This window comes from Colobus angolensis, unplaced genomic scaffold (genome assembly GCF_000951035.1).
Source record: "Colobus angolensis palliatus isolate OR3802 unplaced genomic scaffold, Cang.pa_1.0 Scaffold111, whole genome shotgun sequence".
Taxonomy (NCBI): domain Eukaryota; kingdom Metazoa; phylum Chordata; class Mammalia; order Primates; family Cercopithecidae; genus Colobus; species Colobus angolensis.
The window spans coordinates 5,254,743-5,282,326 of record NW_012112142.1 but is presented as its reverse complement, the minus strand read 5'-3'; the positions used below and the strand labels follow the sequence as shown (position 1 = coordinate 5,282,326).

The 27,584-nt window shown below is 42.0% G+C and overlaps 1 protein-coding gene across 1 annotated transcript in view; it reads left to right on the top strand.

The window, feature by feature from the left end:
• ARHGAP10 (Rho GTPase activating protein 10) overlaps positions 1-27,584 on the top strand; it is a 341,948-nt gene that overhangs the window by 64,926 nt on the left and 249,438 nt on the right. Inside the window, exons 2-3 of the mRNA XM_011956701.1 lie at positions 26,392-26,487; positions 26,561-26,622. Coding sequence (XP_011812091.1) covers positions 26,392-26,487; positions 26,561-26,622 — 158 coding nt within the window. The remainder of the gene's footprint in view (positions 1-26,391; positions 26,488-26,560; positions 26,623-27,584) is intronic.

Genomic DNA, 27,584 nt, shown 5'->3' with positions numbered 1-27,584 from the left:
TGACCTCGTGATCCACCCGCCTCAGCCTCCCAAAGTGCTGGGATTACAGGCTTCAGCCACTGTGCCCGGCCAGCTACTGCACCTGGCCCCCTCCCCACTTTTAACTTGTCACTTCGGTCTGATCTTTTCAGATCCAGCCTTAACCCTGTGAAACCTCCTCTGCCTTTCCCAGAAAGAATTAATTGTGCCCTCTGCTGTGTTTCCTGAGGGTCTGTACAGTCAATCTTTAGTGGCATCCCATCTCATCCAGTCATCCCACCCCAACCCATCCTATGCCATCTCATCCTATCCTTCTCCTCTGTGTCCTGTTTCCCATTTCATCTGTCTCTTGCCTTTTCCTCCGCATTTCTGAGTAGATCGAGGACCAAGAATTGTGACAGATGCTTCTTTTTACCCTGTTCAGGTGTTTCTTAAGTGGCAGATGAATAGTTCCTCCCTGTACTCTCCTGTAAACATATTTTTGCTTTCACGTCTCTTCAGTTTTGCTTTTCCTTTTTTTTCATGAGGTTTACATTCTTTCAGTAGCTTTATTTAAATGTAGTGTGTGGACTGTTTGTTGTGACCTGTCTTTGAAATTTTCTCTCATCATGGCAGCCCAAAATATTGGTACCTGCCTCTGAACCATCTTCGTTGTCTCTGGCTGTGTTATTTGTATTTTTGTTTTATATGTTTTATAACACCTGCTATAGTTATTTGTATTTTTGTTTTATATGTTTTATCCCTCCTTCGATTATAAAGTCTGAAGTTAGAGATCATCTTGTAGACAATTTTGTATCTTCTGTGTTAAAAAATATAATTCCAGCCAGGTGCGGTGGCTCACGCCCGTAATCCCTGCGCTTTGGGAGGCCGAGATGGTTGGATCACCTGAGGCCAGGAGTTCGTGACCAGCCTGGCCAACATGATGAAACCCCGTCTCTACTAAAAATACAAAAGATTAGCCTTGGCTGGGTGCAGTGGCTCACACCTGTAATCCCAGCACTTTGGGAGGCCGAGGCGGTGCATCACCTGAGGTCAGGAGTTCGAGACCAGCCTGGCCAACATGGTGAAATCCTGTCTGTACTAAAAATACAAAAGCTAGCTGGGCATGGTGGCGGGAGCCTGTAGTCCCAGCTACTCAGGAGGCTGAGGGAGGAGAATCGCTTGAACTTAGGAGGCAGAGATTGCAGTGAGCTGAGACCGCACCATTGCACCCCAGTCTGGGCGACAAGAGTGAAACTATGTCTCAAAAAAAGAATTAGCCAGGTGTGGTGGCGGGCACCTGTAATCCCAGATACTTGGGAGCTGGAGGTTGCAGTGAGCCAAGATTGTGCCACTGCACTCCAGCCTGGGCAACAAAAGTTAAACTCCATCCTCCCCACCAAAGAAAGTCTGGGCATGGTGGCTCATGCCTGTAATCCCAGCACTTTGGGAGGCCGAGGTGGGCGGATCACGAGGTCAGGAGATCAAGACCATCCCAGCTAACACGATGAAACCCCGTCTGTACTAAAAATACAAAAAATTAGCCGGGCATGGTGGTGGACACCTGTAGTCCCAGCTACTTGGGAGGCTGAGGCAGGAGAATGGCGTGAACCCAGGAGGTGGAACTTGCAGTGAGCTGAAATCGCGCCACTGCATTCCAGCCTGGGAGACAGAGCGAGACTCTGTTTAAAAAAAAAAAAGCAAAAAATGTATATATTTATATTTATATATATATACATATATATATCATATATTTATGTACATTTATATTTATATTTTTTCCTTGTTTTATAGTCATTTGTTCTTTAAAAATAGGTTTGTTGGCAATACATTCTTTTAGTTTTGCTTCCCCTGGGAATGTCTGTCTGACTTTCATTCCTGAAGGATAGTTTTGTTGGCTGTAGAATTTATGGTTGACTTCCTTCCCCCCACCCCCGCCGCAGTGCTTGAAAAATGTGCTACTTCCTTTAGTCTCCATGGTTTCAGATGGGAAATCCATTGTCGTTCGAAGTGGCGTTCCTTACAGATCGTGTATCACGAAGTGGCGTTCCTTACAGATCGTGTATCATTTCTCTCTGCCTGCTTTCAAGCAGATTTTTTCTTTGTCTGTAGTTTTCAGAAGACTAGTTACAATGTTTACCATTGACCCTAGCCTTGGCCTGAATTTCTTTTTTTTTTTTCCTTCGAGATGGGAGTCTCACTCTGTTACCCAGGCTGAAGTGCATTGGTGCGATCTCGGCTCACTGCAACCTCTGCCTCCTGGGTTCAAGCGATTCTCCTGCCTCAGCCTCCTGAGTAGCTGAGATTACAGGCATGCGGCACCATGCCTGGCTAATTTTTGTATTTTTAGTAGAGACAGGACTGGGTTTCGTTGTGTTGGCCAGGCTGGTCACGAACTCCTGACCTCAAGTGATCTGCCTGCCTTGGCCTTCCAAATGCTGGGATGGCCTCTTTTTGTTTATTCTGATAATAAATTTGCTCAGCTTCTTAAATCTATGTGTTTATGTCTTTTACCAAATTTGGAATGTTTTCAGCCATTATTTCTTTGAATATTCTTTTAGCCCTATTCTCTTTTTCCTGTTGGGGCTCAGTGATACAAGGCTGGACATTTTGCTGTTCCACAGGTCTCTGAGGTTCTGTTTATTTTCACAGCCTGTTTTCTGTTGTTCTGATAGAGTGAATTCTGTTGTTCTTTCCTCAAGTTCAGTGATTTTTTTTTTTAATCCTGTCATTTTCATCCTATTGAGCATATCAAGTGAGTTTTTGTTACTGTACTTTTCAGTTGTATAATTTATATTTGGTTTTTAAATTAATTATTTATTTTCTGAGATTTTCTAGTTTTTCATTTGTTTCAACAGAATTTATAATCGATTATTGAAGCACTTGTAAGAGGGCTGCCTTAAAATCCTCATCAGATAATTTGAACATCTGATTTATCTCAGGGTTAGGGTCAGTTTTTTGGCTAAAATGGGAATTTGACTTGGGATTTTCCTGGTTCTTGGTATGATGGCTGATTTTTGATTGTATCCTGGACATTTTGCCTGTTTTTTTTTTTTGTGTGTGGTGGGGGGCAGGCAGTGGGAATGTTCTGAATCCCATTTAACTCTTTTGTTTTAGCAGGCAGCACCCAGTTAGTCTTAGCATACAGGTCGTGCCTTATATTTGTGGGCTGTGGTTCCAATGACAGTTTAACTTTCAGAACCTTTGTGGTGTTTGTCTGCTTGGCGGTTAGATACCACTAGGGCTTCTGTCTCATTTCCCCTGCTGTTATTGCTGGCTGTGGAGGCAGAAGGGATTTCCCTAGGCTGGGCTACTAGGTGTCTCCCAGTGGGGGAAACGTAGTCTCAGGACCCTGGGGACTGAGGGGCTTTCCTGACTGTGGCATGATCCCCTTCCTGTGGGGGACAGAGAGCTCTTCCTGAGCCAGACACTTGTTGAGATGGAATCTCTGTACCTGTGCCCCACGGTTTTCCCCATGTCTGTGTGCAGTGGAAGGGAGTCTTAGGCCCGTGTGACCAGAGAGGCTTCCTTGGCCGGGTCACTTGTAGCTGGGCAGTCTTGTGTCTGCCTGCCCTATTGTATATGTCGTGGCTCCCCTAGTTATTGTTGGTGGGGCTTTAGGTTGGGTCTTCTTTTGGATGGTGTAGGACTTATCTGATATGAGGGGACTTTTGTTTGATCTGGGTCATAGGAAGGAGCCTACTTGAGCTGCCTTTTGTTGTCATGTCATGGGTTGGGAAATGGTGGATCTGGGTGACCACTTTGCATAGGGAGATGCAAGATACTGTTTCACTGAGCTGTTCTTCCATTTTTGGGGCCACAACTGGTTTGTTTTCTTCTTACCATCTTTCAGAGTTCTCTTTTGGTTATCTCCTCTGCTATTTCCAGGGTTTATAGTGCTTAGTAGGGAGGAGCTGAGAGACATAGTTCTATGCTGTCTTGTGCCTTGTCATTCACTATTTTTTTCCCTTTTCTTTTTTGAGACAGCGTCTTGCTCTGTCACCTGGGCTGGAGTGCAATGGCACAGTCTTGTCTCACTGCAGTCTATGCCTTGTGGGATTAAATCATTCTTGTGCCTCCCAAGTAGCTGGGACTACCGGTGCCTGACACCATACCTGGCTAATTTTTGTATTTTTAGTAGAGACAGCGTTTTGCCATGTTGGCCAGGTGGGTCTTGCACTCCTGCCCTCAATCATCTGCCCACCTTTGCATTTGAAAGTGCTGAGATAACAGGCGTGAGCCACTGTGCCCAGCCTCATTCGTTCTTAGGTGCTGGAATTTTAAAAAGCAATGAAAAATGTCAGAAAAATTTAGCATTTATTTTTCTGCGTTCTGTAAATCATATCACTCAGGGGTCTTATAGAGGTAAGGAAACATGAGAACCAGTCAGGTTAAGTGACTGGTCCTGGGGCTCTGTTGGTCGTTAATTGCAGAACACAGATTAGAGTTAGACTCCTCTTGATGAATCCACTATTTGTTTCTTTGTAGCAAACTAAGTTGAAGACTTCTCTAGAAGAAAAGAAAACCATTGCTATGCTGTAATGCTCTAGGCTTTATAATGTTAACACACAAAAGAATTTATACATCAAGTGGAAAACCTCTCAATACAGGAAAGGAATCCAGTCTTCAATTATATTAAGAGTGAATGACATGCTGTGTTTGTTCCAATTTTAACATTAATCATTTTTTGTAAAGTCTAAAATAACATACTGTCTGTTTTTTACTATAAAATATTTGAATGGCCTTATAAAATGTTTCTTGCAAAAGAAAGTTATCTCACTGGTTATCATCATCATTTGTATTATACTTCAAAGAGAGTAAAGAATATGATGAAGATTGGTGGCACCACCCAAACAAATTAACCTCATAGCTTAGCATTATGTGGGTCTTTTCATCAGGTCATCGCTGTTTACTTCACAGACATCAGATACCTCTCAGTTCACCATGAAGCTATTTTTCCTCTGCTGCAGAGATGGAGAAATGGAGAAACCCAGAAGTTAACTGTTAAGTTATTTGTCATGTTTTTTGAAGTCCCCAGGGATTTTACAGAAGATAGAGCCAGAGTTGAACTCATCCCAAAACTCTTTGGAGGTCTGGGATGGGAGGCATTGATTTCTCTCCCTGAGGCACGGCAAGAACTAGGCAGAGGAAATAGGACTAAACACTGGCCCCGTTAAATGTCGCTTGAGTAATGATGACTAAAGTGGGGGAGGAGTGGGGTGTCTGAGGATGGACTGGCTCTGTTTTTCTTCTTTCCATATGGACTTATTCCTTTTGCTTCTGCTTTTGTTTTTCCTTCCTGTTCCCTACTTAATAGTCTTGCTAAAAAATATCTCTGACCTGTATTGAAGAATGGAATTAAACGTACTGGTTTTTGGAGAACTTTTCCCATCACTCATAGTAAAACTCCAACATCGGTGATCCATAGGCTAAAATGAGATGTTCAGGAGTTAGGGTGAAACTTCCTAAAAAAGTGATACAGTGTGATGATGGTTGATTTTGCAAACTTGTTTTCTGTAATACATAGCTGAGCTATGATCCTAAAGGTAAGGTAGTAGGTGGTATTAATGCCAACCATGTACCGACTGCGGCTCAGACTCAAAGACTGTTAGCATTGGGCAGCGCCCCCTTTGGACCATGTTTGTAGCCTCTCTGCCCTCAGCAGAGTGTCTCTACAATATAAACAGTGGTATTTGTGTCTCATAGTTACTTGTAATGAAGCAGCCTGTTGTATTGCAGGTGGCCAATTCTGCTTTGCACTAAACCTGCTCTGCCTCCCTGTAACTTCTACCTACATTGGCTTTTTGTCGGGTCTCCAGGATCATGCAGGGTGAATCTAATAATTGTTCTTGTTAATATCTGTCAAAATTCAGAACAGATGTTGTGACTTTACCTTCTCAAAGTTGTTTCTCATCAGTCTTGAAGACTCTTTATCCTGCTGTTTTCTAAATGTTCTCTTTTGCCAGTATCCCTTCAAAATGTAGTCCTCCGAATGAAACACGGTGCCCCCAAAGTTTTGGAGAAGTCCTTCGCTGTGTGGAAGTACAGATTGTGACATGTAAGAGCTGGGTGTCTGTAAATTCTATTTATCAACCTCTCTCCATTTTTTCCCTTAGTTTTGTTTATTGCTTTTTTCTTTTTTTGAGATGGAGACTTTCTCTGTTACCCAGGCTGGAGTGCAATGGTGTGATCTTGGCTCACTGCAACCTCTGCCTCCTGGGTTCAAGCAATGCTCATGCCTCAGCCTTTTAAGTAACTGGGATTACAGGTGTGCACCACAACGCCAAGCTACTTTTTGCAATTTTAGTAGAGATGGGATTTCGCCATGTTGTCCAGGCTGGTCTCGAACTCCTGGCCTCAAGTGATTCATCTGCCTCAGCCTCCCAAAGTGCTGGGATTACAGGCATGAGCCACTGCACCCAACCTATTTCTTTTCCTTTTTTTATTTGATACATAACTGTACATGTTTATGGGATACATGTGATATTTTGATACATGCATACAATATGTAATGATCAAATCAGGGTAATTGGGATATCTAGTGCCTCAAACATTTATCATGTGTTTTGGGAACATTTCATATCTTTTCTTGTTATTTTGAACTATTTTTAATTATAGTCACCCTACTGTACTGTCAAACACTAGAACTTATTCCTTCCATTTAACTCTGTACCCATTAGCCAACCTCTTTATTGCCCCTCTCCCATGCTTCCCTGCCTCTGGTAACCACCATTCTTCTCTCTACCTCCATGAGGTCAACGTTACTGGCCCACACATTTGAGTGAGAACATGTGATACTTGTCTTTCTGTGTGTGGCTTGTTTTACTTAATATAATGACCTCCATTTCCATCCATGTTGCTGTAAATTACAGCATTTTATTCTTTTCTGTGGCTGAATAGTATTCCATTGTATCTATCTGTAGACCACATTTTGTTTATCCATTCATCCATTGATGGACACTTAAGTTAATTCAGTGTTTTGGCTGTTGTGACTAGTGCTGTAGTAAACAAGAGGTGTGCAGTTTTCCCTTTGATATGCTGATTTTCTTTCCTTTGGATAAATATTCAGTAGTGGGATTACTGGATCATATGGTAGTTGTATTTTTAGTTTTTTTTTTCTTTCAGGTGCCAGGGGTACATGTGCAGGTTTGTTATACAGGTAAATTGTGTGTCATGGGGGTTTGGTGTACAGATTATTTTGTCACCCAGGTAATAAGCATGGTACCCAATAGGTAGTTTGTTTTTGATCCTCACCGTCCTCCTCCCCTCCACCCTCAAGTAGCCCCTCAGTTCTGTTGTTCCCTTCTTTGTGTCCATGTGTAGTCAGTGTTTAGCTTCCACTTATAACTGAGAGCATGCAATATTTGGTTTTATGTTCCTGCATTTGCTTAGGATAATGGCCTGTAGCTCCATTCATGTTGCTGCAAAGGACATGATCGTGTTCTTTTTTTATGGCCACATAGTATTCCATGGTGTATATGTACTACATTTTCTTTATCCAGTCTACCATTGATGGGCATCTAGGTTGATTCCATATCTTTGCTATTGTGAATAGTGCTGTGATGAACATACGTGTATGTGTCTTTATGGTAGAATGATGTATATTCCTCTCTGGGTATATACCCAATAATGGGATTGCTGGGTCAAATAGTAGTTCTGTTTTAAGTTGAGAAATCTCTAGACTGGTTGAACTGGTAATATATTTCCATTAGCAGTGTATAAGTGTTCTCTTTTCTCCACAGCCTCGCCAACATTTATTTTTTGACTTTTTAGTAGCCATTGTGACTTATGTGAGATGGTATCTCATTGTAGTTTTGATTTGCATTTTTCTAATGATGAGTGATGTTGAACCTTTTTTTATGATTGTTGGCCACATGTATGTTGTCTTTGGAAAAGTTCTTGTCCTTTGCCTACTTTTTAATGAGGTTGTTTTAATGAGGTTGTTTTTTGCTTGTTAATTTGTTTAAGTTCCTTATAGATTCTGGATGTTAGACCTTTGTCAGATGCATAGTTTGGAAATATTTTCTTCTATTCTGTGGGTTGTCTGTTTACTCTGTTGATAGTTTCTTTTTGCTGTGCAGAGGCTCTTTTGTTTAATTAGGTCCCATTTGTCAATTGTTGTTTCTGTTGCAGTTGCTTTTGGCATCTTCATCATGAAATATTGGCTAGATCCTCTGTCCAGAATGGTATTTCCTAGGTTTCCTTCAAGAGTTTTTATAGTGTTAGGTTTTACATTTAAGTCTTTAATTAATCTTGAGTTGATTTTTGTATGTGGAGTAAGAAAGGGGGTCTAGTTTCAATATTCTGCCTGTGGCCAGCCAGTTATTCAGCACTATTTACTGAATAGGGAGTCCTTTCCCCATTGTTTGTTTTGTTGAATTTTTCACAGATCACATGGTTGTAGGTGTGTGGCTTTATTTCTGGACACTCTGTTCTGTTCCATTTGTCTGTGTGTCTTTGTACCAGTACCATGCTGTTTTGGTTACTGTAGCCTTGTAGTACAGTTTGAAGTTAGGAAATGTGATACCTCCAGCTTTATTCCTTTTGCTTAGAATTGCTTTGGCTATTCAGGCTCTTTTTTGGTTCCATGTGGATTTTAGAATAGTTTTTCTAATTCTGTGAAGAATGTCAATGGTAGTTTGATGGGAAGAACCTTGAATCTGTAGATTGCTTTGGGCAATATGGCCATTTGAACAATATTGATTTGTCATATCCCTTCCTCTTTTAAAAAGCTAGTTCTTAGAAAACCAAAGCAAAATAATAATTTATAATTAGGCCAGGCATAGTGACTCGTAATTCCAGCACTTTGGGAGGCTGAGGTAGGAGGATCACTTGAGATCAGAGTTTGCAGCCACAGTGAGCTATGATCGCACCACTACATCCTGGGCAACAGAGCAAGGCCCTGTCTCTTTAAAAAGATATAAAAAAGGTAAATTAACTATCTTGCTCATGTAATATTGCCTACAGTGCGGATAACACACCTGTGAAACTTTAGGCCGACACAAAGGGCTAATAATCCCAAACTGTCTCAAACTCAAGATTATTTACTCTTCAACCCTGAATGCTAAAAAGAAGCCCACAAGTTTGTACTCTGCAATATTTTCCACCCAATGAACACTTTATTATAATAAAATTTTTGTTTATAAAATCCATACTTTCACCTACTCAGCCTTTTGTTTATATTTATTTAACTCACAAGAACTACCATGCACACATGCTGAGGGAGCTGGGTGACTGCCCAGGCAGGGCAGATTTGCAATGCTGAGAGCTTTCCCCGCCCATCTCACCACCTCAGTGTCCAGTGTCTAGGAGGCTTTCCAGGTCGGATCAAACTTACTCTAAATTTGTCTAAATCGGCTTTCCAGACATCATACTTACATATCTCTATTATCTCACTTTTCGCAATGTTAGTCTCATTTAGATTTTGTGTTAGTTTGTCCAAAAGTGTTTCAATACCAGATTACAGAAATTCCAGAGTATAGTAATCCTATAACATGTATCATTATGTATGATTATTGTATAATATATAACTTATTAATATCATCTGGCATTATATAGTACCAGATTATAGTAATCAGAGGGGCTTTTTTTCTCTTTTTGGTGGAGGGGATGGAGTCTCACTCTGTCGCCCAGTCTGGACTGCAGTGATGTGATCTTGGCTCACTGCAACCTCCGCCTCCTTGGTTCAAGTGATTCTCCTGCCTCAGCCTTCCGAGTAGTTGGGATCACAGGCATCTGCCACCAAGCTGGGCTAGTTTTTGTGGTTTTTTTAGAGATGGGGTTTCACCATGTTGGCCAGGCTGGTCTCGAACCCCTGACCTCAAATGATCCACCTGTCTTGGCCTCCCAAAGTGCTGGGATTACAGGTGTGAGCCACTGTGCCTAGCCTTATTTATTTATTTATTTATTTTTACTTCTGTTGCAAAAAAAAAAAGCTTGTATGACCCAGCATACTGGTTTTATCACTCATTAAGTCACAAATGGCACTTTGGAAGTTGCTGCTTCTAGATCAGTGCCTGTCTGCAGACTGTTGCTTACGATAAGGAGTTTGCTTCTTTAATCAAGAAAGTATTGCTGTGGGAAAATGTTAAACTAAACAAAGGTGCTCAGTGACTTGGTTAATTTACATTCTGTCCAGATTCCTTGTCTGGCAGGGACCCTGTGACAAACCCTTCAGGCGCCAGCATATTTTCTTTTTTGAGACAAGGTGTCACTCTGTCGCCCAGGCTGGAGTGTGGTGATGCCATCATAGCTCACTAAACCTTGAATTCTTGGCCTCAAGTGATCCTCCAGCCTCAGCCTCCTGAGTAGCTGGGACTACAAGTATATGACATCCTGCCCAGCTAAAGGGGCCAACATTTGGAATAGCATTGCCTGTAGGTGCCACGAAACTGCCCCTGCCACCCAGTTCTAAGAAGTGGATCCATTGGTTTTCCAAGTCTCTGGTAGGTGTGAAACCTGGTGAAAGGATGCTACACCTATTTCATGTGTCAAATTAAACCCGACAGCCCTGTGCTATTTAGTGTGGGGACAGGTAATTCTGCTGAACAGTTTAAGAATGAAACTTTGAAAATGGCAACATCATGAGTTAGGAATTGGAGAGACCTGGGTTTGATTCTGGTTTCACTGTGTGACATAGTCTACTTCCCTTGAAGTCTGTCCCCACCCCACAATCCATGAAATGGAGACATAAGATCTACCTTGTAAGATTTTTAAGGATTAGGAATGATTTTTATGTGAAATATCCTGCATAACAGTAGGTGCTTACTATGGTTAAGAAGAATTTTGAAACGATAATTAAAGCTCTAAAAAAGAAAAAATATGGGTGATTGTATTAGGTAATAAAAAGTATGATATGAAACTATTGTTCAAAATGTGATACAAGAAGAAAAAGGAACAGAAGAACTTATATTCCAGAATTATTTTTTAAAATGTAGGACAATTAGAAAATTAAACTGAATTTTTCTAAAATGGCCAGGAATGTAAAGAGGTGGGTATATTTTAAGTGTGTAAGTGACAGAAGGAACTGTCTTCTTCAAAATAATGGAAAAACATTTGACTACCTAAAAATATAGAGTTCAAAAGCATAATCCAAAAAAGGGCAAATACTTAAAACCAAATTATTATATATCATACTTGTAATAGAGAAAATAAAGACTGTACATCAGTGGCATTTTATACCAGAGACATAATTGTAATCAAATAAATAAAAATCAAAGCACAAAAATCAATTTTGAAAAAAGTTGAACAGATAGAATAATGAACCCCATATCACTTGGTGACTAGAGGATGCTGGCAATCTCCTGCTTAGTGTCCTTTGAACTGGAGCCTGAATTTTATTAATGGTCCAGAAAAAGTTCATGAAGGTCCTCATCCTCCTTTGGTTGTATGTGTGTATAGGGGAAGAGGGAATCAATGATGAAGTTAAATCCAGAGTATCAGTAATAAAAAGGTAACTGGAAAATGTGCTTTATAGGTATGTGGATCTTTGTTCAATGAATAATTACTTCTTACATGTCTTTGTGTGATCTTTTCAGTAATCTACCCATTTAGAATCAAAGCTAGTTGAAGTTGGAAAGTATGGATCGCACATCCTGCCACTGTGTGCATCTACCTTATACACAACGAACAACTGTGGGACCCCAGTTACAAAGGCTGTTGGAGGCGAGCCCAGTGAGAGCTGGCTGGGAGTTCCTTATGCAGGTTGTATTTGGGTTTTGGAGGTGAGAGAAGTACATTCTAGGAGGAAGGCAGAGCATGTACAAAGACTGCAAGGAAGGAAACAACTTTGGCATCTTTTTTTTTTTTTTTTCCAGGAGCAGAAGGGAGGCTATTGAAGCTGAAGCTAAGTTAGCTTAGGGGTTGATGAGGCTGTAGAGTGAGCAGAGATCAGATCATGCAGGGTCTTTCAGACTCTGGGAAGGAATTGGATTTTATCCTGAATACAACAGAATGATATTGAAGGTTTCAAGCAGGGGAGTAAGGAGATCCAATTCATATTTTAAGTTAAGTTTTGCTGCTGTGTGGGAGTTGGGTTGGAGGAAAGAGTGGGAGCAGAGTAATGTGTTCACAGTGGAGATAGAGAAGTGAGCAGATACGTGGGATGTTTGCATGTAGAGTGGATGTGTAGGGGGTTAAGGGAAAGGCAGGAAAAAAGCCTGATTTGTCATAGAATTATTTCTTGCCAAAAATTACAACCTAAAAACATTTGGCATTTTGGAGCATTCTCAACTTTGGGCCCCCTCTGGTTCTGCACTCTTCTCGGACCTCATTTTAGCTGCCTTTTCTCCCTCTGCCTCCTCCCCTCTGTTCTGCTCTCCATTTGTGAGTCTCCTTAGTTTAATTCTCTATTTTCAACTCTAGATTTCCTCTACTTTTTCCTTTTAAAAACAATTCTTGCCAGTTGCCCTGGTGGCACCTGTTGTCCCAGCTTCCCAGGAGGCCGAGGTGGGAGGATCTCTTCAGTCCAAGAGTTCCTGGCTGTAGTGTAGTGTGCGATGTTAATCAAGTGTCTGCACTAAGTTTGGCATCAGTATGGTGACCTCTTGGGAGCTTGAGGAGGAGCCAGCTGGCTCAGGTCAGAAATGGAGCAGGTCAAAACTCCTGTGCTGATCTGTATAGCATCGTGCCAGTGAATAGCCACGGCACTCCAGCCTGGGCAACATAGCAAGACCCTGTCTCTATAAAAAACAAGACACCATTCTTTATTTAATCACCTTTCTTCAAATAATCGACAGTCAAAATTTCTGCCCCTGACCTTTATCTGCAACCATTTGTAGAATTTGTGTAGTTAATCTGCTGCGTTCTGAAATAGCTAATGTGCATTTTTTTCCCTTGACCTTAAATTAGCTTCTTCTCTTGACTTCCCTTTTTCTTTTTAATGGTTTCACCAGTCTTTGTCATCCAGACAGGATAACTTAGTAATATTTGATTCATTGTTTTCCTTCACTGCAATTCAACATGTGAACTCCAATATTGGTTCTAGGTTGTTGGTGAAGAAACTAAAGCTCGGAAGCATTGTTACCTGCCCAGAGTCACACAGCTGGTCACTGGTGACACGGGTTTGTGAGCCCCACTCTGACTTCAGACCCACATTCTCAATCACTGCACTATACTATATGTCAGCGGTCCCCAACCTTTTCGGCACCACGGACTGGTTTCATGGAAGACAGTTTTTCCATGGATTGAGTTGGGGGATGGTTTTAGGATGACTCAAGTGCATAACATTTATCATTAGATTCTCATAAGGAGCATGCAACGTAGATCCCTCACGTGTGCATAGTTCACAATAGGGTCACGCTCCTCTGAGAATCTAATGCCCCTGCTGATCTGGGACCTGGGGGCTGGGGAACCCTGCTATAGGCCAAGGAGATTTAGGATAACACTTTTCCAAAAGACACCTAACCTTACTTTGTTTTTAAAATACGCTAAATTTTAAGGCTGAGACTACTGCTATGAAAGACTGTTATACTATCATTTAGTGTATTCTCTATAAGTATGTCACATATAGTATTTCTTTATAGAGATTTTCAATTTCTTATGGCAGCTTATTTACATTCCTCCTTTTTGAGGGGGAAGAAGAAAGGAGTGATATTGAGTGGTGGGCACAAGATTCTCCCTTTTTTCTTCCCTACCATTACAGGCCAGAGATCATTTACCCTTGCTCTTGCAAATACTGTTTCATTATTCAAAACATAGTTGGCCATCTGGTGAAAACTGTGATTTAAAACTTGCATTTCTTTTATTACTAATGAAGTTTGAAACATTTCTTAGTGTTTACTAATGATTTCTATTTTGTGAATTGCATTCATTGTTCACGGTTACCATTATCCCCATTATTATCATTGGCACTTAGCTCTGAAACTTGGTAGAGATGAATTAAAAGGTGCAACCAGTCTTCTAACTTCTGCATCAGAAATTGGGTTGAAGATGTCTTACATAAACCTGTGGCTTCTGAGTATTTAACAAACTTTTTTTTTTTTTTTTTTTTTTGAGACGGAGTCTCGCTCTGTCGCCCAGGCTGGAGTGCAGTGGCCAGATCTCAGCTCACTGCAAGCTCCACCTCCCGGGTTTACGCCATTCTCCTGCCTCAGCCTCCCGAGTAGCTGGGACTACAGGCTCCCGCCACCTCGCCCAGCTAGTTTTTTGTATTTTTTAGTAGAGACGGGGTTTCACCGTGTTAGCCAGGATGGTCTCGATCTCCTGACCTCGTGATCCGCCCGTCTCGGCCTCCCAAAGTGCTGGGATTACAGGCTTGAGCCACCGCGCCCAGCCAACAAACTTTTATATTAACCATCTGAATGTTTACCTCTCATCTTTACAAATTCTGAAAGTGATGATGCAGAGTTGCCAGTTTGAGAGATTCAGGCTCAGCTAGAGAATGTTGTTGGGCCTGAAGTAATGCAACTGTAAACGTATTTGTGGAGAACCTAAATGCACATACAGTGCTTTGCCTTCACACCAAAGACCTCTCTGTAGTGCCTTAAGGTATGGTGAGGGCAGTAGCCCACATAAAGGGCCCTCAGTGACTGTCCCATCTTTTAGAACAGAGTCCAGAGGGTTAGGTTCTTGCAAGTTCAATCTGGGGAGTCTTCCTAAAGCCATCATGACAGGGTCTGTCACTTCATTAACTCAACAAATATTAATTGAGCATCTACTCTGTGTCTCATTTTGTTCTAGACCCTGTGGTTATGGCAGTGAACAAAATAAGTAGAACTATCCCTGACCTCAGAGTTTCCCTTTGGAGACAAGTTGAGCTCCCCTGGAGGCTCTCCATTCTTGACTTTCTCAAGTCTAACTCCTTCTTTGCTTCCTAGCTCCTTGCCTTAATCCTCTTTCCTGTGGCCCTTAGATGAAGCCTGGCTTCCTCTTCATTTTCAGTGTTCTCTACTAAGTTCAACAGCTTCTTTTAACAAAGGACTTCTTTTATTCCTGGCTTCACCATGTCCTAGCTGCAACCCTCAGTCCCACCCAAGTCAGGCTGGTAAGTGCTGGCCCCAGGCCCCCATTGTCCTGTTGTGAGAATTCTCTTTGTCTTGTAGTAGCTTCTCTTTGGAATACTGGCCATTCTTTTAACACACTGGCTTCTGAAACAAGTGTAGAACACGTGTGAACCCACTGTGTATATTGGGATTCACTACTCCCTAGGGAGTTTGGTCTACCTGAGGCATGTGACTTGTGCAGTTCTTCAAGTAACAGCCCAGGAATGATAATCTTGACTTGTAAGCATGGCCACATTATCCTGCAGCCCTGACTGTCCTGATGATTGGGTACCATCCATTCTTTGTTTTGTTTTGTTTTAACTTACTTAAAAGCAGGTTATGCTCAGTGAAGAATATTTGAAAAATACTGACAAATATGACATGGCTTTGTTTGTTTGTTTAAACACTGGTTAAGGTTTTCTTTTGGTGGGGGAGCTTACCTTCTAAACAACTGTTTTATGTGCAACTGCATACTTTTCTCCTGCTTTCATTGATGTTTTACAAGTTGGCATTTATGTCTTACCTGTAACCTGCTTGCAGATTGGTCGCTAGCCACTTGCAGAGTGCATTTAACAAGAGTGAGCTCCAATATAAAGATGGTGATTTATTTCCAAAGCTAACCTAGAGGAAGAAGCGCAGGTGTCCCACCTCCAGATGTACCCCTTAGCTTTTGGAGCAGAAAGTGGGCACTTTTAAAAGTCAAGGGAGGGTGTGAGCAAGGTGGGGGATACCTGGGTTAGCTTGGTGTTTTATCAACGAGGCGGCTGAGCTGGTGACCATTGGCGTCTTCATGGGCGTGACTAGGCCATAAACCCCTCAGGTGGGAGAGAGTAGTGGGCATGTTTTTCAGCTGTTTTCTCAAGGCAACCTCCTGATGGATGAGAGTTCCATAGCAGGCATGCTTTGGTCTGTAAATTGACTAACTCTCGAGGACTTGGATGAACTTAGTAGGGAATGGCGGGTGAAGGAGGGAGTAAAAAGCTATTTTTTAGCATTTCTAAAAGGCTGCGTAGGAAGTGGGGAATGAAAAAAAGAAAACATCTCTTTGAAAAATGGGGTACTTGGTTACATATTTATGTAACACCTTCTCCCTCTTTGAACACAGCTAGTTTTCAGAAGGTCCAGGCCTGTGTCAGTGTGCTCTAGGGTGCTGTGGGTTGTGTTGATTCTGGGGTCTGCCTTGACCTTACTTGTGAGGAATACTTCAGAGACCTCACTACGCAGCCAGCGCATTCATTTTCTAACAGCCGCGTTTCCAGATTTTCGTTCCTTCCTTCCTCTCCTCCTGTTGGCTTTGTGTTCCTCAGTGTGGCTCTCCATTTCCTGCCAGTCTTCCTGGGAACTCTTCCTTCCCCAGGAGCTGCCCAGAAAACCTTTCCCCCACCTCTGCTGCTTTCTTCTCTTCTAATATTTCAACATAATCAAGATATTTTGATTATTCACATACATTTTACAAGGACATTGTAAAGAAAGGGCCTTGTGCCCCAACCATGGCCTGAGCAGTATTTGTTCCCCGCACCGAGGCAGCATATTGCGATGGTTTAGACTGAGAACTGAACCCAGGGCCCAAAGCCTGGCTTTACCATTTAATGTGATCTGACTTCTCTGCGCCTTCTTACGCTTGTCTATAAAATCCAGTGTGAAAATGTCCATGTAATTTGGTATAGTGAGCATTAAATGCACTAATACATGCAGAGTACTCACTTGGAGCAGTGACTGACACATAGGGAGTGCTAAATAAATATTAGATGGTTATTGCACATACTTAAACTGCTTGGAAGCACTGGAACTGGTGTGAAACAATTTTCTAGCTAATAAAGAGTGTTCAAATGTCTTTATGTTGAACACAGTTCCTTTTTTAAATGGCCCATTTCATGGATTCAGGTACTGCCTGTTGAAATTTTTTACATGGATTGGTTTCTGCCTTTAGGAGCCTTTAAAAAAAAATAAATAAATAAAAGAATTGTATGTGTTAATGTAGTAAAATCTTCAAACATAATTTTGGCTTTTAAGGGATGTTTTTATACTCACTGGCCTATACCGGAGTTGTCACTCACGGCCTCTGCTAGCTACTTCACAGCTCCTGTGAAGGACACCGCTCTGCCCGCAGCCCCTGCTGGGGAGAAAGCTCTCTGAGGACTGTGTCCTCCCTCTTCTCCTTTTCCTGGGGTGGCTGATTTGATTGGGATGGGACACCCGAGAGCTATCTCTGTCATGGCCTTCCATGGGAAAAACATGAGCCAAGCCAGTTTGATTCTCTTGAGAATTTTAATTTGGGAAATCAGAAGGAAAAAGTCGTGGGAGCCGAAATTGTAAGAATGCCATGAGCTAATGGCATGAGGACAGGCCTGCCTGGCAGTGACATGGCGGCAAACACAGAGTCTGACAGCAAGCATTAATACAAAGTAGAAGAGAAGATGTGACAATTGCACGCGACAGAGAAAACTAAACACAGAGAGAAGCCAAGTTAGGTTAATGGCAGAGGCCCAGGGAGAACATCCCAGACGTAGCTGTACTGTGAGTTCTTTCTCACAGCAAGTTGCTCACGTGTTTTCCTGGTCTCTTTGTAATTGTATTCTCATTATTTGAGGCTTTGCATTCAAAAGCTTCTAACTTAACAGCAGCTGTATAGCATATGTAGTCCTTTTCCTTTCCCATCTAAAGGATTACTCTCATTCTGTTCTTGTTGCCTTAATACCTCTTACACAGTTTACAGTGATATACATTGAACTCACTTTTTAGTACTGTCTTCAAGTCTCCATATTCCATGCTGTATTTTCCTGATAGCACTAATTTATTTTCTTCTTTTTTTTTGGAATATGTCTTCTATTGCACTCCTGTGGAATTTGCAAATCTGGACCCCTCAGTTCCTATGCAACACGGGGTGGTGATTTCTCTCAGATCTAGGGCGTGGACTCCTTAGGGCAGCAGCCTCAGCCTCTTTGTATTCACACAGTACTGTGGGCTGTGCTGAGCAGGTGATAGATGCCCAACAAGTCATTAGTCATTTCTCGTGGTTCTTTTAGTTCTTGTCATCCTGGCTTATCTTGGATCAGAAAAGAGGATGCTTTAGCACAAAAGAGGATGTTTTAGCCCTTTGCTAGGATGTATCTTTTTTTTTTTTTTTAAACAAGCTTTACATTTATTTGAAGGAGAATAAATATTAAAGAATTTGAGAGAAATGAGGGAGTTACACAGTAACTCTGGTCTTTGATTAGTAACTAAGTTTCTCATTTGTGCTGTGAAATGGTGATACTCCAATGGCAGAGGAGTGAGCAAGCTCATATTTGTTAAGTGAGATGAACACCTGACATCTAAATCCCTACTAATATTTGCTTTGGGCCTTAAGTGTATACTGTGGTTAACAAAGTAACTTGTCTTGACATTACTCCCGCATGTGGGGTTGTTTTTCTTTCGGTATTCCCTTTTTTAGCATATTTGGGAAACCACTTTATTTGCCAAGTTACTGTATTTGCTACCAACATGTTTGAATAATGCTGTGTTTTGTCATTGAATGTAACTTCCATGATCTTTAAAAACAATGCTTTGAAATAGTGTTCTCGTCTGTATATTGCGTCTCTCATGTCCTAATTTCTTCTTCTTAAAAGAACACAAGTCATATTGGAGCAGGGCCCATTCTTGGTGACTTCATTTTAACTGATTACTTCTGTAAAGACCCTAGTTCCAAATAAGGACACATTCTCAGGTTCTGGAGGTTTGGATTTCAGTATATAAATTTGGGGAAAACAGAGTTTCAACCCATAATACAGAGGAACCACCACCCTACTAATTACCATAGCACCCATAAACCAGGCTTCCCTGGTGTCAAAGCCGAGAAGCTTAAAAGATTTGTTTGCACCTAGAGCCCACAGTCATTAGGTTGAGACTTGTGAGTCTCACTAGATATTGGCACAGTTACCCGAAAATCCTTAAAGGACTCTCTTCATCTCTCACCTGGATCAGGACAGGAGCCTCCTAACTTGTCACCTTCCTGCTGCCCACCTTGTCCACCTTCAGTCTGCTCTCAACGCACGCATCTCTGGGTTCCGCTACTTCCTGGTCATGTGACCTTGGGCAAGTTGGGTAACCTGTGTCTGTGTCCTCGTCTGTTGTAGTGATAGTTAACCGAATCTACAAATGTAAAGTGATTAGTAGAGTACCTGATGTTAAAAGGTGTGGTAGCCAGAATGGTGGCCCTCCAGTGATGTCCTGTCCTAATCATCCCTGGAACCTGTGAATATGTTATTTTACATGGCAAAAGGGACTTTCAGATGTGATTAAAGACCCTGAGATTGGAGGGGGGGCGGTTATCTTGGATTATCTTAGGGCCTGTTGTAATCACAGTGGTCCTTAAAAGAGTCAGAAGAGATGTGATGACAGAAACAAAGGTCAGGCTGGGCACTGTGCCTCACACCTGTAATCCCAGCACTTCGGAGGGCCAAGGCAGGAAGATCACTTGGCCACAGGAGTTCAAGACCAGCCTGGGCGACGTAGTGAGACCCCCCCATCTCTTAAAAAAAAAAAAAAAAAACCGCGTGGTGGTGGTGTTTCATGCCTGTAGTCCCAGCTACTTAAGAGATTGAGGTGGGAGTTTCTTATGAGCCCAGGAGTTCAAGGCTGCAGAGAGCTATGATAGTGCCACTGCACGCTAGTCTAGGTGACACAGTGAGATAGACTTGCCGACACCTTGATTTTAGCCCCATGAGACTTCCCCCATTTTAGACTTCCGACCTCCAAAAACTGTTAGATAGTAAATTAGCGTTGTTGTAAGCCACTGCATTTGTGGTAATTTATTACTGCAGCAATAGGAAATGAATAGATAAGTGTCAGCTGTTTTATCTGGTTTTCCTGTTCTTACTGTAAATAAGGTTTTCTTTAAACAGAGGAGTCTGTGGCCAAAGACAGTTGGAAAATGAGTGGATTAGGTGGTCACCAGCATTCTTGTCCCATCTCCCATCCTGATGTGGCAGGTACTCTCTCTAAGACAGTGCCTAGCCCCAGTAGTTTCTCAGCATTTGTGGAATGTTTAGGGAGGGCTGGGTGGTGGTCTCTAGTGTGGAGCCGCCTGTGGGATTCTCTCCAGTCCCCACATCACTCCTGGAGGATTCTTATTAATTATTTGGCTATTTTGGTATTTGGTTGTTCCTTCATGTGCCATATTGGCCTTGAGCTCTGTGTTCCAGGTTTATGGATGTCTTTTGGGGCCTGTGCACCTTTGTGGGCTCCATTGGTTTTCCTTTTACCCCATAAATTTGTCACTTCAGGTCATTCAAGTGACTTCAGATGTTATATATTCTGTGATAAGAATTCATTACACAGACACCCCAGGCAAGCTGGACTCAGAGTTAGGGTCAGGAATGCTTTACTGGAATAGAGCCAGAGACAGTGTTGGGCCATGAGTTGCTTCTAGAACAGCCTGTGATTTGGCCTTTAGGCCTAAACTAGCCCCGTGATGCATTCTGGGCTTATGAGTTGTTTGCAGCATTTTTTTAAACCTACAAAATGAGTTAGTTATGTGCTTTCTTTTTTAACCTGTACAGAGAAGCTGTAATGCCATTTTTGTATATAGTACCACTGCTGCTTTTGTAAAACAGGAAAACATGAAAGTGTGAAGCCAGTCTACAGTGCTAGAGGAATTTCATTTCACTTCAAGTTTCTTGGATTAATGTCAACATTATTTCCCTGGCATGAAAGCTACTAAGTTTTTAGAGTCTGTAGCCTTTAGATAAAACATGGAAGAATTTTGGTGCATGTTTTGATGTGCAGAGTCGGGGGCAGCTCCCTCAGCAGACCTTTTTGTAGTTGATAATCTAGTTATTTGGCACTCTACATAAAGAATGTGAGCTTCCAGGTGCAATTTGTCTATTTTGAAAAGGGCTGTGGAATCTATTATGATTTATAAAAAATCCTGTATTCAGATTTAATGAGTGACAAGAGTATATTTATTGACTATATCCTTTTTCTTTTAAAGCCATTAGTAGAACATGCCACATTTTAAAAAGCATCTCCATTAGTGCTTTCACTGGTGGGATGAGAAGTTGTAGGAGTTAGTAGTGACAACTTCATGACCAGGGCTCAGGCTTGTAACTTAAGGGATTATCATGCACTGACAGTGGTGGCTAGATGGGCAGTCAAGGTAGGGTGACCCAAACAGAGATGCTCCCCACCTCCCAGCAGAGTGTCTGTCTGTCTAATATCTCATGGTCTTAACTAAAAATTGTTGATAAATAGGTGGCTCTGTAAGAAATAATTTTCTCATTTGTAGAATCAAGGACAAGCAGTGGCAGTTCAGGCCAGAATGTGGAGGCTCTCCACACCTGAATTCAAACTGTGGTTGGATCTCTGCATGTGTTATCCTACCTCTCAAACTCAGCGCATCTCAGATAGAACTCCTCATCTCTCAAACTGCTCCTAACCCTGGGAAGAATTAGATCACCTACACTGTCTCTCCTATTGGCCTGCAGATCAAGACACAAAAATTCAAGTCTGGAAGACTCTGAAGTGGCGAGTTCATTTGAAGGGTGCAGGTCACATTCATTCTTCTGTGTTAGCTGTGCTTTTTGTGCAGTCAGACTTGGCATTATCCACCAATATATAACAGCCTTGAGGGTATCTCAAGAGCAGTATTAATTCACAATACTCAGGAATTAGCAGGCAGAGGAGAAGAGGGGGCGTGGAGGTACAAATAAAGGATTTTTCCATTTACTTACAATTCTGCACTAGGGTCCTTTAGAGAGCCTGACGGTTTCACACCAGTTGAGATCTGGGCAGAGGACCTGAGAATAATGTGAAATCTCTTGAAAGATTGAATGGTGTAATGGAAAGGACATTGATGGGGGTCTGAGAAACCAGGGAGTTGATCCTTTGCCTCCAGGACTTTTTACCAGCAGTGTAAAGAGGTCTGTGACTTGATTGAGTCACTAAACTATCTCTGAACCAATTTTTTTTTTTTTTTTTTAAAGATAACACCAACACCTACCCTCCTGGTGTATTAAGAGTAATTGAAATAATATTTGTAACTCAATTAGTGTAGAGCAGGCACTCAATAAAGGTTAGTTGGTTAGGCTGGGCGTGGTGGCTCACGTTTATAGTCCCAGTACTTTGGGAGGCCGAGGTGGGAGGTTCAGCTGAGGTCGGGAGTTCGAGACCAGCCTGACCAACATGGAGAAACCCCATCTCTACTAAAAATAAAGGAATTAGCCGAGCGTGGTGGCATATACCTGTAATCTCAGCTACTTGGGAGGCTGAGGCAGGAGAATCACCTGAACCCGGGAGGCGGAGTTTGCGGTGAGCTAAGATCATGCCCATTGCATTCCAGCCTGGGTGACAAGAGTGAAACTCCGTCTTAAAAAAAAAAAAAAAAAAAAGTTAGTTGGTTAGTTTTCTCTATTCTCCCCACCCTGCATCTAACTCAGGCAGAGATGTTGCTAATCTTTGTAACTACATCAATCAGTTAGAAACTGCTTGGGTTTCATGTGCAATGATATTGGAAAGAAAATACATTTAATGAACTGCATTAAGTTTAGCAAACTGCCTTATGCTTTTGTTTCGAAAGGAAGAAGACATATGTAAAATATGAACTGCATGGGAAAATAAATTTAAAATGTATAAAGTAATGGAAAGGCAATTACATTTATAATTATTCAAAGAAATAGAATATGGTGTGGTCAGATTTTTAACAGTGGAAATTTTGCATAATAAACTCTGGTAGCCCTAGGAGGAGATCACCAGGAAGGGGAAAATGAGTAACAGAAATGCTTATGTTTTAAAATGGAGAAATGATATAACTGTAATTCTTAGCACAGGTGTAAAGCATGCTATTGGAAATACATCAGATTGGTTATGCAAATGAGCCCCAATTTAATCTGTTACAAACATTTTCAACTAATGAAATTAGGCATGAAATGTTGAAAAATTGGTGCATTTAAGTTTTAATTTTCCAGAGAGCCTACTATTCTGACCATAAGAAACATCATCTTTAAAATAACCTGTAGCCGTTGATCTCGTAATTTTGGATAAAATAATGAAACAGCTCCAATGGAAGAATATATAGTTTATGCCACTCTCTTCATAGCAGTGTATAAAAAATACATAGGTAAGTAAATGTAAATATGTTCATATATATTATGTGAAAATGTACACATATAAACAAGATCCTATTGCGATCTGGCAAAGCAAAAAGCAAAACAGAATAATATGTACTACTAAAAATCATAAGTCCACAAACTATCAATATTCAGAAATAGGTACATGAAATAAATTTGAAAAGAAAGTCATCCTATTATATCTTTTTATTTTTTATTTTTTTGAGATGGACTTTCACTCTTGTAGCCGAGGCTGGAGTGCAGTGGCGTGATCTCGGCTCACTACAACTTCTGCCTCCTGAGTTCAAGCGAGTCTTGTGCCTTAGCACAACTAGTAGCTAGGATTACAGGTGCCCGCCACCACGCCTGGCTAATTTTTGTATTTCTAATAGAGATGGGGTTTCACCATATTGGCCAGGTTAGTCTTCAACTCCTGACCTCAGGTGAACTCCTGATCTCAGGTGATAATATGCCTGTCTTGGCCTCCCAGAGTGCTGGGATTATAGGCGTGAGCCACCATGCCTAGCCTATTACATCTTATTTACAGTTTTGGCTGCTGTTTCAGGGCTATAGAGAAGCACAAGACTGACAGCTGTCGCTTCAGGGAAATGAAGTTCCAGCGTGGGAAGATAGGTAACAATGTGCAAATATTGACTAAATAAATTTGGGTGAATAAGTGCTGTGAAGGAAGTAAGACGGCAGTAGAATGGAGAGGATCAGGGTGCCTAGGACTGGCGCTATCCTAGGAAGGCTGAGGCGGGGAGGATTCCTGAGCTGAGCTGAGCTGTGGTGTTGGAGGAGTGGGCCAGTAACGATGTGGGCTCAGGGAACAGAAAGTTAAGGGTTTTCAGACTGGAGTGAGTTTGGCATGTGTGAGCCAAGAGCAGCCAGTGTTTCTAGATCTTAGAGAACAATTGTATGTTGACCTGGTTTATATTAGGAACTAAGTTATTTTATTTACTTTTATTATTTTGAGACAGTCTCACTCTGTCATCCAGGCTGGAGTGCAGTGGTGTGATCTTGGCTCACTGCAACCTCCGCCTCCTGGGTTCACGCGATTCTCCTGCCTCAGCCTCCCGAGTAGCTGGGACTACAGGCATCCACCACCACCACGCGTGGCTAAGTTTTGTATTTGTAGTAGAGATGGGGTTTCACCTTGTTGGCCAGGCTGGTCTCCACCTCCTAACCCCAGGTGATCTGCCTGTCTCAGCCTCCCAAAGTGCTGGGGTTACAGGCGTGGGCTACCTCGGCCAGTTGTTTTTTTCTTTTTTTGGAGACAGAGTCTCCTCTGTTGCCGAGGCTGGAGTGCAGTGGCACCATCTTGGCTCACTGCAGTCTTCTCCTCCTAGGTTCAAGTGATTCTCATGCCTCAGCCTCCCAAGTAGCTGGTGTTCACGACCATGCCCAGCTAATTTTTGTAATTTTAGTAGAGATAGGGTTTCAGTTTCACCATGTTGGCCAGGCTAGTCTCAAACTCCTAGCCTCAAGTGATCTGCCCACCTTGGCCTTCCAAAGTGCTGGGATTACAGGTGTGAACTACCACACTGGCCATATTTTACATTGTAACACAACCAAATTGTATTTTTCTTTATCAGTTATCTTTTCAATCACCCCCAAACCTAATGACTAAAACAGCAGCCATTTATTTCAGTGTGTGCTTTACTCACTGGACAGTTACATGTCCCTCTGAACGGCCTCATGTATCTATGGGGAAGCTCTGCCTCTGCAGGCTGGCTGGCTGCTGCGGCAACTAGGGGGCCACTGAGCCAGGAGTCATTCATCAGTGAGCCGGCGAGCCTGGGCTTGTTCTCATGGAGGACTGAGGGTTCCGTGAGAGTGGAGCAGAGGTGTGTAACATTCTTTGAGGTGGAGGCTCTGAATTGGCACAGTGTCACTTTCTCTATATTCTATTGGCTACAAGACTAGCCCAGGTTCAAGGGGTGGGAAATAGATGAGTTTCCATGGGAAGAACTGCAATGTCAGTGCACTGAGATGTGCCTACAAGGAGGGCTGGAGGATTGGTCCATGCTTGCAATCCATTCCATTTCGCCTTATGCTTGGTACTTTTCTTCTGTACTTTAGGTGTAAGAAATTACAATCCTGTATGATCCAATATTTTACAGTTTTGCCTTTTCATATTTAGGTCTTTCAGTGTTTACATATTATTTTAAAAAATTGAGAACAGCATGATAAACGAGGAAAAATGAAGTTTCAAAAACTGACAGTGGGGAATGTTAAAAGGGTTAGAGGCTGTGCACGTGGCAGAGCAGGGGCTATTTAGGGAATCTTTGTATCTTCAGCTCAGTTTTACTGTGAGCCTAAAACGGCTCTAAAAATAGTCTGTTAAACAATTTTATTACCATAATATGACTCATCTTCATTGTGACAGTAATGTGTGAAGGAGACATACAGGAAGACAGGAGCTGTGTGAAGTGCGGAAATCAGTGAACACCTTCTTAGAAAGTGCTTTAAACCAGAGGCAGGATTGTATACTTGTCAGGCTGTGGCCTTTGGACCAGTGGTTCTGAAGAATAGTTAAGCCTTTGCTGCTATTATTTGTAGCTGTGCCAACCTTACACAGATTACTCAACATCTTTGAGGTTTGGCCTCTTTGTAAAATGGTATAATAATCTTTATATATCTCTTGAGGATTTTTGAATGAAATGAAACGTGCATATCACCTAGCATGGTGCAAGGCCTGTAAAATAAATGTTAGCGTATTTTAGAAGTAGTTTTCCACTCTTCTGTTAATCTCCAATTAAGATGAGGACCTCTGTAGGTCTTTTGCAGAATTAATTGTTCCTACCATTTCTTTTTGGCCTTCAGTTACCTCCCTGATGCTGTTTTCTATGAACATTCTTTTTGAATCTTCTGGGTTTCTCTGACTGGAGTGGTTATTTGGCAATCGGTTAAGAGCAGCTGGTTGGCTGACCTTGGGCTTTTGAGATCCTTATATGTGAAACCATGGCAGGCATCCAGATCGCATCAAGCCACTATCAGGTGTGTGTATTCCTAATCACAGCCTGAACTTTAGAATTGGGCAAGTCCTGACTGGAGAGAGCAGAGAAAAGGAGAATACTTTAGGGAACAGTGTGAAAGAGTCAGATTTGAGGAATAAGAAGGTGTGGGAGGGAATCAACATTTCTCCAGCGTCTATTCTGTGGCAGGGTATAGACTAGAAGGCAGAGGCTACCTGGAGCGTGCCAGGTTGAAGATGGCGGGCCATTTGGCAAGGGAGTTGGGTCATGCCTTCTCATAGATCGAGTGGAGGACAGCTCTACAGCTCTACCAATTTTAGGAGGAATAAATTTCTTTTATGGCTTGACTTAAAACAATAACCCAAGTCATTGTTATGCTTTTCTTCCTAGGTTTGTCAGTGGCCCAGCGGAAGTTTGCTCATTCACTCAGAGACTTTAAGTTTGAGTTTATCGGTGATGCTGTGACAGATGATGAACGATGCATAGGTAAATAAACATGAGATTTTGGTTTGTTTTGCTTTGCCATGGCCACCAAATAATCACTCCTTTCTTGTTACAGATGCTTCCTTACGTGAATTTTCAAATTTTTTGAAGAATCTGGAGGAACAGAGAGAAATTATGGTGAGTTGAGAGGGGTGTAAATTAATAAGTCAGATTTCAAGGGGGAAAAAATCTGGATTTGGAAGTTGGTTCTGGTAGAAGTTGTGAAACATTTATCTCTGAGTACAGTAGTGCATTGTAATGGAAAGATGAGGTTTCAGGAGTCCTGATTTCTAGTTCCATGAGGGGGCTGACCACAGTCAGAACTTGGAGAAGCTGCAGGACCTCCACCAAGGCCTTGCTTTTTCATCTGTAAAGTGGACAGTGGGACTACATCACTGCTTTCTAGCTTTTTGTTGCAGCACAGCACTTTCATTTATATAGACTCTCATGCAGAAGCTTGATATATTAGGGGAATAAAAGCAGAAAAGCTTACATAGAAGCAGAGGACAGCTGGGCAATGTTAGCTCCTGACTCATACCCCTGTAGATTTCTAGGCTGCGTGGAAAGGGAGAGAACCTGGACCTTAGAGGTCTTTGAGATCCCACTTTGCATCAAGATTCATGATCATAACAAGAATAAGAAGAACTACCCTTGGCCAGGCGTGGTGGGTCATGCCTGTAATTCCAGCCCTTTGAGAGACTGGGTGGGTGTATTGCACAAGCTCAGGAGTTTGACACCAGCCTGGCCAACATGGTAAAACCCCATCTCTACAAAAATACAAAAACTAGGCTGGGTGCAGTGGCTCATGCCTGTAATCCCAGCAGTTTGGGAGGCTGATGTGGGCAGATCACCTGAAGTTGGGAGTTTGAGACCAGCCTGACCAATATGGAGAAACCCCGTATCCACTAAAAAAAAAAAACAAAATTAGCTGGGCATTGTGGCACATGCCTGTAATCCCGGCTACTCAGGAGGCTGATGCAAGAGAATCGCTTGAACTCAGTAGGTAGATGTTGCGGTGAGCTGAGATCGCACCATTGCACTCTGGCCTGGGCAACAAGAATGAAACCCCATCTCAAAAAAAAAAAAAACAAAAAAGAAAC